This window comes from Bombina bombina, chromosome 6 (genome assembly GCF_027579735.1).
Source record: "Bombina bombina isolate aBomBom1 chromosome 6, aBomBom1.pri, whole genome shotgun sequence".
Taxonomy (NCBI): domain Eukaryota; kingdom Metazoa; phylum Chordata; class Amphibia; order Anura; family Bombinatoridae; genus Bombina; species Bombina bombina.
Window position 1 is genome coordinate 283,558,097 of NC_069504.1, and position 10,103 is coordinate 283,568,199.

At 41.4% G+C, this 10,103-nt stretch overlaps 1 protein-coding gene across 1 annotated transcript in view; it reads left to right on the forward strand.

Annotated features, from left to right (window-relative positions):
- Positions 1 to 8,672, forward strand: part of NDUFA12 (NADH:ubiquinone oxidoreductase subunit A12) — a 113,737-nt gene extending 105,065 nt beyond the window's left edge. The window contains exon 4 of the mRNA XM_053716894.1: positions 8,394 to 8,672. Within this exon, the coding sequence (XP_053572869.1) occupies positions 8,394 to 8,574 (181 nt within the window). The 3' untranslated portion in view covers positions 8,575 to 8,672. The remainder of the gene's footprint in view (positions 1 to 8,393) is intronic.
- The last annotated feature ends 1,431 nt before the right edge of the window (positions 8,673 to 10,103 follow it).

Below are 10,103 nucleotides of genomic sequence, written 5' to 3' on the forward strand. Positions count from 1 at the left end.
TCCAGTCCACGGATTCATCCTTTACTTGTGGGATATTCTCATTCCCTACAGGAAGTGGCAAAGATAGCACACAGCAAAGCTGTCCATATAGCTCCCCCTCTAGCTCCACCCCCCAGTCATTCTCTTTGCCGGCTCTAAGTACTAGGGTCTCTCTACGGGAGGGTAAAGTGAATGTGGTGTTAGAAGTTGTTTCTAACAAGAATATTAGCCAGGAAGTAGTTGTTCCTTCTCTGTGTCCTAATCCATCTTTGAAGAAGGAACGTCTATTACACAATCTTGATGTAGTTTGTGCTTTAAAGTTCTATTAACAAGCAACTAAGGATTTCAGACAAACATCTTCTTTGTTTGTTATCTATTCTGGTAAGAGGAGAGGTCAGAAAGCGACTGCTACCTCTCTTTCCTTTTGGCTGAAAAGCATCATCCGTTTGGCCTATGAGACTGCTGGCCAGCAGCCTCTTGAAAGAATTACTGCTCATTCTACCAGAGCAGTGGCTTCCACATGGGCTTTTAAAAATGAGGCTTCTGTTGAACAGATTTGTAAGGCAGCGACTTGGTCTTCACTGCATACTTTTGCCAAATTTTATAAATTCGATACTTTTGCTTCTTCGGAGGCTATTTTTGAGAGAGAGGTTTTGCAAGCAGTGGTGCCTTCCGTTTAAGGTACCTGTCTTGTTCCCTCCCTTCATCCGTGTCCTAAAGCTTTGGTATTGGTATCCCACAAGTAAAGGATGAATACGTGGACTGAATACACCTTGCAAGAGAAAACAGAATTTATGCTTACCTGATAAATTACTTTCTCTTGTGGTGTATCCAGTCCACGGCCCGCCCTGGCATTTAAGTCAGGTAGAATTTTTTTTGTTTAAACTACAGTCACCACTGCACCCTATGGTTTCTCCTTTTTCTTCCTAACCTTTGGTCGAATGACTGGGGGGTGGAGCTAGATGGGGAGCTATATGGACAGCTTTGCTGTGTGCTCTCTTTGCCACGTCCTGTAGGTAATGAGAATATCCTATAAAGTAAAGGATGAATCCGTGGACTGTATACACCGCAAGAGAAAGTAATTTATCATGTAAGCATAAATTCTGTTTTTTTTTGTCCTGAGTTTAGAAATACCCAATGTTTACATGTTCTCTGCTTTTTTTTTTTAAAGTTATATGGCATTAAATACAAGTAGAACTTTTCTATTTCCAAACCATTTCTTTTTTCAAAATTAGTGATAGTTACATTGGAACACTGATATCTGTCAGGAATCCCTGAATATCCCTTGACATGTATATATTTTTTTTTTAGTAGACAACCCAAAGGCCCATTTTGGTATATTTAAAAATCTGGAGACAAACTGGCTACCCCGGTCCGACACTATCTCCTTGGGTAACCCATGTAAACGGAAGACCTCCCGGGCAAAAATTGAAGCAAGCTCCTGAGCGGTAGGCAACTTCTTCAAGGGAATGCAATGTGACATTTTAGAAAAACGGTCAACCACCATAAGGATAACAGTATTGCCATTGGAAAACGGGGAGCTCGACAATGAAGTCCATGGAAAGATGTGTCCAAGGACGCTCGCCATTAGCAATAGGTTGAAGAAGACCCACAAGAAGACGTTGAGGAGTCTTATTCTGTGCAAAAACTGAGCTGGAGGCAACATACGCAGCAACATCAGAATGAAGACCTGGCCACCAGAATTGTCTAGTGACAGACCAAATCATTTGGTTATTGCCTGGGTGACCTGCGGCTTTAGGATATTGGTAAGTGTGCAAAAGTTTAGTTCGAAGATTCTCAGGAACAAAACACTTACCACTAGGTTTCTCAGGAGGTGCATTGGTTTGTGCATTCAGGATCTCCTCCCCCACGGGAGATATCAAATTAGTACATATGGTAGCCAAAATATGGTCAGGAGGTATAACTGGAGTAGGTACAGACTCCTCCTTGGACAGAGTGGAAAATTGTCGAGAGAGGGCATCAGCCCTAACATTCTTACTACCGGGCAGGTAGGAGACCACATAATTAAACCGAGACAAAAATAGCGCCCATCTGGCCTGTCAGGGAGACAAACGTTTTGCTTCAGATAGATAAGTTAAATTCTTGTGGTCAGTAAGAATGAGCACTGGCACGCTAGTACCCTCGAGAAGATGCCTCCATTCCTTAAGTGCCAAAATTATGGCCAGTAATTCCCTGTCGCCAATTTCATAATTGCACTCCGCTGGAGACAATTTCTTAGAGAAGGAACCATCAGGCGTAGGACGTTGAGACAAGAGGCCACCTACTCCAGTCTCAGACACATCGACCTCAAGAACGAAAGGCAGGACAGGATTAGGATGAGCCAAAACTGGAGCGGCAGCAAAGGCAGTCTTAAGACTATCAAAGGCCTTAATGGCAGTAGGTGACCAATGGAGTGGATCATTCTCTTTACGGGTCATGTCTGTGATAGGTTTGACCAAGGAAGAAAAGTTTTTAATAAACTTTCTATTGTAATTGCCGAACCCCAAAAAACGTTGAATAGACCTAAGATCAACTGGGCGAGGCCACTGCAGAACTGCAGATAACTTGTCAGGATCTATGGAGAACCCTGCAACGGAGATAACATAACCTAGGAAGGTTACTTGAGTCTGATGGAACTCACATTTCTCAAGTTTACAAAACAGGCCGTTCTCACGTAGTCTCTGAAGAACCTGTGTAACATCAGAACGATGAGCCTTAAGTGTGGGTGAGTGTATGAGGATGTCGTCCAAGTACACCACAACACACTGTTACAAAATATCTCGTAGGACATCATTAATACATTCCTGGAAAACAGCAGGAGCATTACATAGGCCAAAGGGCATTGCAAGATATTCATAATGCCCGCTTCTGGTGTTAAATGCGGTTTTCCATTCGTGGCCCTCCTTGATCCTAACGAGATTGTACGCTCCTCTCAAATCAAGTTTAGTAAAGACCGTAGCTCCCTTGGGGCGGTCAAAGAGTTCCGTAATGAGCGGAATAGGGTAAGCATTCTTAATGGTAAGATCATTAGGACCCCTATAATCAATTCATGGTCTTAACTCACCACCCTTTTTCTTCACAAAGAAGAAGCCAGCCCCTGCAGGAGAGCAGGATTTGCGGATGATCCCCCCGCGTCAGAGCATCGGCAACATACTCCTCCATAGCACAATTCTCTGCAACAGACAGAGGGTAAACCCGGCCCCGAGGAGGAATGGCTCCAGGTTGCAGGTCTATGGCACAATCGTAAGACCGGTGAGGAGGCAACGTACCGGCACGCACCTTGTCAAAAACGTCTAGGAACTCTCGGTACTCCTCTGGCAATTGAGATACCGAAGAAGTGCACAAGACTTTAACTGGTTTCCGAAGACAAGTGGAAATACATTGCGGAGACCACGACAAAATTTCGGACCTGCGCCAGTCGAGACTGGGATTGTGCTTTTGGAGCCACGGATAACCCAGAACAACCGTAAAATGCAGAGAGTTTATCACCTGGAACTGGAGCATTTTAAAATGGAGAGCCCCAACATGGATAACGGAGCAGTTTCGGGCGGAAGGGGCCTGCCATCAATGGCCTCAATAGCAAGTGGAACGGACCGAGGCAAAACAGGAATGGAGTGCTTTGATACAAAAGCACTGTCAATGAAATAGCCCGCAGCACCGGAGTCAACAAAAGCCTGGGTGACTATGGAGGAGACCACCCAGGAAAGGACAACCGTGACCAAAGGTTTCTCCTTTAGCGGTTCCGGGGACAAGGATAAACCACCCAAGGTCTGCCCCCAACAGGACCTTAGGTGTGAGCATTTCCCGGCCGCGTAGGACAAGACTTCAAAAGGTGGCCTTGTAACCCACAATAGAGGCAGAGCCCCTCCCTCCTCCTAAAGGCCCTCTCCGCCGCGGAGAGACGCGTGAATCCCAACTGCATTGGCTCAACAGTACCTGGTGTCTCTGGGCCAGGAGGCATGGGAGGAGAGGGAGGCATGGGTGGGAACGAACACGTAGGAGACAACGGAACAGGAGGCTTTCGCAAGCGCTCCTTGAAAGAGGGCCTCTCTCTGAGTCTGATGTCAATTAGGATCAAAAAAGACACCAATGCCTTGAGATCTTCTGGTAAATCTCTGGCAGCAACTTTGTCATTAATCACATCAGAGAGCCCATGAAAGAAGGCGGCAACAAGGGCTTCATTGTTCCAACCTACCTCTGCGGCAAGCGTACGGAACTCAATGGCATACTGAGCAACAGATCTTGTACCTTGCTGAATGGACATGAGTAGTTTACCAGCAGAGGAGGAGCGAGCCGGAACATCAAATACCCTTCGAAAGGAGGCCACAAATTCAGGGTAATTTGAAATCACAGGTTTATTAGTCTCCTACAAGGGATTAGCCCAGGCAAGAGCTGTGTCAGAGTAACGAGATGAGAAATCCCACCTTAGCTCTGTCAGAGGGAAACGCCTGAGGTAACATCTCAAAGTAAATACCCACCTGGTTCAAAAACCCACTGCACTGATTAGGATCGCCTCCATAACGCTGAGGTAGAGGTGCAGAACTGGACATGCTCCTGGTAGGACTTGGTGCAGCAACGGAAACAGGAGCAGCCATAACTTGCGGGACACTTTGGTCCAAATGTGCAGTGCAAGTCAGCAGGGTTTGCAGGGCTAGTGCAAATTGATCTAAGCGGTTATCCTGTTCATTCAACCTGGAAATTATGGCAGGTAAAGGTGGATTATTAGCACCATCAGGATTCATGGCCCTTGCGTAATGTCAGGGTGCCAGGAATCAGACTGAGACGAGAAGTGCAAAAATAATCACACCTTTATTAATAGCAAAAAATAATAAAAAGTCCACAAGTCAAATAACAAGCCAGGAATCAAAACAAGAGCTGGTAGTCAGACGAGCCGAGTCAGGAGCCAAAGCGAGTAGTCGGACGAGCCGGAATCAGGAACAAGGAGAACAGCAGAGTCCGGAACAAGCCAGGGATCAGGAACCAGGAGGGACGTCAGACAGCCAGGTAATACACAGGAGCTCTCACAAACAGGTCTGAGACAACGCAAGGGCAAAGCATACTGATCAGAGGCCTTTTAAATAATATGTGATGACATCACAATTCTGAGACTGCATCCTTTCTCACACGGATGATGTCCACCAGTCTGGCCATAAAAGGAAGTGCAGGAAATGAGCAGCATCACACAGTATGCACCAGAGTCAGCAAGAAAGGTGAGTAAAATGGCTGCCAGCAGCACATGGCAAACAAAACAGGGAAAAAACCCTGACAGATATATGCTAATCTTCCTTTGGGATTTTGAGCTTGGTATATACTGTATGCTTTGGAGCTATTAACCCCTTCAGGACCAGCAATGTACCCTGTACGTTGCTGGTCCTTCTATGGGAATTGCTATTTCCATTGACCAGCAGGAAGCAGGGAGTGTATAATAGCACTGGACCCACGCTATTATTAGCAAGAAAACCCTTAAAGGACAAGTAAATACAGTAGATTTGCATAATCAACAAATGCATGACAGAAAGACAATACAATAGCACTTAGTCTTAACTCCAAATGAGTAGTAGATTTCTTTCTGACAGTTATGTATATTTCTACTCCCCCTGTACCATGTGACAGTCATCAGCCAATCCCAAATGCATATACGTATGTTCTGTGAATTATTGCACATGCTCAGTAGGAGCTAAAAGTGTAAATATAAAAAGACTGTGCATATTTTGTTAATGGAAGTAAATTGGAAAGTTGTTTAAAATTGAACACTCTATCTGGATCATTAAAGTTTTATTTGACCTGAGTGTCCCTTTAACGACCAGAGACGTACAGGTACACTGTGATCGTTAAGGTGTTAACATTATTGCTCCCTTTTTTGTGTTGTCTTTTTCACGGATTTCACTGTATCATTTGCTTACCTGCACAAAAGGAAAAAAAAACAACAAAAAAAAACCTCATTATACTTTATATAACACTCAATGGTTGGCTATAACACATTTATTTTCTGGCATAATGTTTGAGAATCTCTAAGCTACAAAATGTCATTGTACAGTAGTATGTTGCTATTGCTGTCCTTCATCAGCGGTATTAAGTAGCACATTGTGTGGAAACTTGGATTAGTTTTCTTGTAGAATTTGGCAACAGCTAATGTAGAAATGGTAAACATGTTTGTGATAGTGATGTCTGGCACAAAAGGAATGCCTAGGGCCAAAAAAATAGTTTATACAAAGAAAATCAAGTAAGTAAAATCCATTGTTTTTTTGTTTTGTTTTACTCTTGGTAGTGTATAAAACTAATATATAGATGTCAAGCTTAGCCTTTATTTATTTTAAGCACAATACCAAAGATTGGTTAGGTTGTAGGTATTATAGGTTGAATGTTATTCCTGAAGTTTGAAATATTATTATTATTATTATTATTATTATCGGTTATTTGTAGAGCGCCAACAGATTCCGCAGCGCTATAAACAAAGGGGGAGTACAACAAAACAATTATAGGGTAGAGGGCCCTGCCAAGAGTTGCACTGTTGTAGTCAGCTCTTAAGAAGGTGATCTGCAAACAGCTGGACTTTTAGGCTTACATGCTAAGGGGGTTCAGGGGATAGCAATGGAGGAGAGGAACTGGTATAAAGAAAGGTTAGCGTAGGTTGTATGCGTCCCTGAACAGTAGAGTCTTTAGGGAGCACTTGAAGCTTTTAAAACTAGAAGAGAGTCTTGTGGAGTGAGGCAGAGAGTTCCACAAGATGGGAGCTAGTCTGGAGAAGTCCTGTAAACGGGAGTGTGATGAGGTGACAAGAGAGGAGGAGAGTAGGAGGTCGTGAGCAGAGCGAAGGGGACGGGAGGGACAGTATCTGGAGACAAGGTCTGAGATGTAGGGGTAGCAGTGCAGTTGAGGGCTTTGTATGTAAGAGTGAGAGTTTTGTGTTTGATCCTAGAGGCAAGAGGAAGCCAGTGAAGGGATTGGCAGAGAGGCGCAGCAGATGAAGAGCGACGTGTAAGGAAGATGAGTCTGGCAGAGGCATTCATTATGGATTGTAAAGGAGCTAGGCGGCAGGTGGGGAGACCAGAGAGGACAGAGTTGCAGTAATCAAGGCGGGAAAGAATGAGAGAGTGGATTAAAATCTTAGTTGTGTCTTGTGTAAGGAAGTGTCTAATTTTAGAGATGTTTTTAAGGTGGAAGCGGCAGGCTGTAGCCAAGGACTGAATGTGAGGAGTGAAGGAAAGATCTGAGTCAAATGTGACCCCGAAATAATTGTTTAGCTTAAAGAATACAATACAAAAAAAAATCTAAAGTGATGCAAAATAATCGTGCCTATGTAGTGATGATAGAAATTTCCTTTGCACACTTTTTTATTTTAAATTAGTGAACTTTTCAGTACAGAGGAGTTTCATCACTACTCATGTTCAGATGCCAAATATTTCTCACACTCTCATATATTCATGTATTAGAGTGGTATGTGGCATGTTGTTTCTATCACTATGTGAAGCCCCCAACACACAATTGTATCCTAAAATAATCTCTCAAGGAAATATGAACTATAGTTTTACTTTCTCGGGCAGGGTTGTCCAACCAAACACTATGGGCCATTATGTTACATTACCTGTAAAAAATACAGTTTAATCTGGGTGTGTGATCTGGATGAACAAGTGTAGTGTAACTGAAAGATTATTAAGAAAGAAAAACAAATTAAAACGTTTAAGCACTGTCTACATTTTCATTTTACCATGTTTCCTTTATTCTCACAATCAACTTGGAGTGCAAATAACTACTTCTATCTACTCTCAGGGCTAGTAGTCAAATGGTTTTTAGTTTCATAAAGCACTCACGTTTTAGCAATTATAAATAAGCAATGGTAAACAATACATGGCATCAGGCTGCAATCTCACTGGCATGAGCTTGGCAATTACAGTTTATGCTGGAATACTTTCTGATGCAAACATTTTCTGATATACTGCCCTTAGCATGATATACCCAACAAAGACTGGAATATATCAATAGCTGTAGTGCACTAATATTTCCGTAGGGATGATTTGAAGAACAAAAACATAATGCTTACAACTGTGGGTTATTAGCTATCAGCATCTGCTTTTTGAGGAGATAATCCTGCTTTTAGTTTGTTCACTGACGATAATTACGTGTATGTATGTTTATATATATATGTGTGTGTATGTGTGTATGTATATATATATATATATATATATATGTGTGTGTGTATATATTGTGTATATATATATATATATATATATATATGTATGTGTGTGTGTATGTATATGTATATATGTAGATATATATATATATATATATATATATATATATATATATATATATATGGTGTGGGTGTAAAGGTTTTCTGCTAGATATGAGTATATAGGTTCATATTCATACATTAATTTATACTTACACTGTATTTTGTTTGTTTATTCTTTCAGGCATCGTTGGCTACATTGTATAGCAGAAGAACCACCAACTACTCATCCCCCTACCGTTCATAAATTTGTCTGGGAGAACCATAAATTCAACTTGAGTGCCACTCCTGGACAATATGTACCATATCCCACCACTCGTAAGAAGATTGAAGAGTGGGTTCCACCCCAGACCTCTAACAAGTAGTATGTTGCACTAATCTTGAATAAAACGAGCACCACATTGTAAGATATGTTTTCTTCATTACTTAAAACGCGTTTAATAAAAATAAAACTTTTGAGAAACTCTGTCTGCAATAATATTGTTGTTAACAAGTGTTCCTTTCTACGTATAGCACGTATAGTGAGAACATATTCACCTATGCCTGTTTTCTATGTAAGCGGTTTGCATAATAGTAGTAAACACTGTTTAAAGGGACAGTCTACTTGATTTTTTTTTTTATTGTTTAGAAAGATAGATAAGACCTTTACTACCTATTTCATAACCAGCATTGTTCTATTAATATACTTTATAACCTCCATGATTGCCTGTTTCTAAGCTCTTGTAGGCTGCTTCTTACAACAGTGCTTTATTCTAGCTTTTTACAATCTTGCAATACAGCCAGACTGCTATAGTTCATGTGTGCCTTATAGATAACGTTGTGCTCACTCCCGTGGAGAATTATAATGGGCTGATAAGAACCAGCACTAAGTGGCTAAAATGCAAGATTGTAAAAAGCTAAAAAAAACAAAACTCTTAGATAAGGGGCTGTCTGCAGGGGCTTAGATACAGGTAATCATTGTGGTAAAAAGAATATTAATATAACAGTGTTGTTTATGCGAATTTGGGGAATTGGTAATAAAGGGATTATCTGGCTTTTTAAATAACAATTTTCAAGTAGACTGACCCTTTAATGAGCATACTAGGAGATACTCTGATCCCAAATGTTACCTGATGCTGGAGTCGAGATTCAAAATAAGTATATAGAGAATTTACTTCTGATTTGAAATAGGCCAACAAAATTTAATGATGCCAAAACTGGAAAATGTTTACAGTGTATTCATTCTGCTATATTTCTGGTGGTAACGTGCATGTTTGTGCATTCCCCAAAAATGCTAAACTAAACTGTCACATTACATACTAATCAAAGAAAGGACTAACATTTTGTTCCACATCCATAACCAAAGCAGAACTCTGCGGGGATATTTAAGAGTTCTGTAGGAACCTCCTCAATGAGATGAATATGGAGCCCTATTACAATATACAAGAACCAAAAAAAAAAAATCTTATTGGGCTTCCCTGACAAGCCGAGAGGTAAATGGCAGACCAGGTATGCTGAGAAGTGGTAATATTGTGACACTATCCCAACTTACTGGATAAGGCCCTAGGACATGACCTGTAAGTTTATGCAGAAATTAGTCGATAGTCCAGGTAAAAACTGGTATAGGGGCGCAGAAGCGTAATCCAAGAAAACAGTAAGGAACATGCCAAATGTCAGTACCGGTTGGATCAAAGTCACAGTCCAGGATCAGAATAAACAGAAAATCAATGCAAGATCACTGAGATAAAAAGCCCACAGCAGAAAACCTGAAACAAAATACAGAATATATATACTTGATCACAAATGTGTGCCAAGTACAGAAGTGCCACATCATAGACACCCATTTGTGCCTAAATTAGAACATGAGATGACACAAAATGTAAAAAAAAAATACCCGGAAGCAACAAAAAAGCAG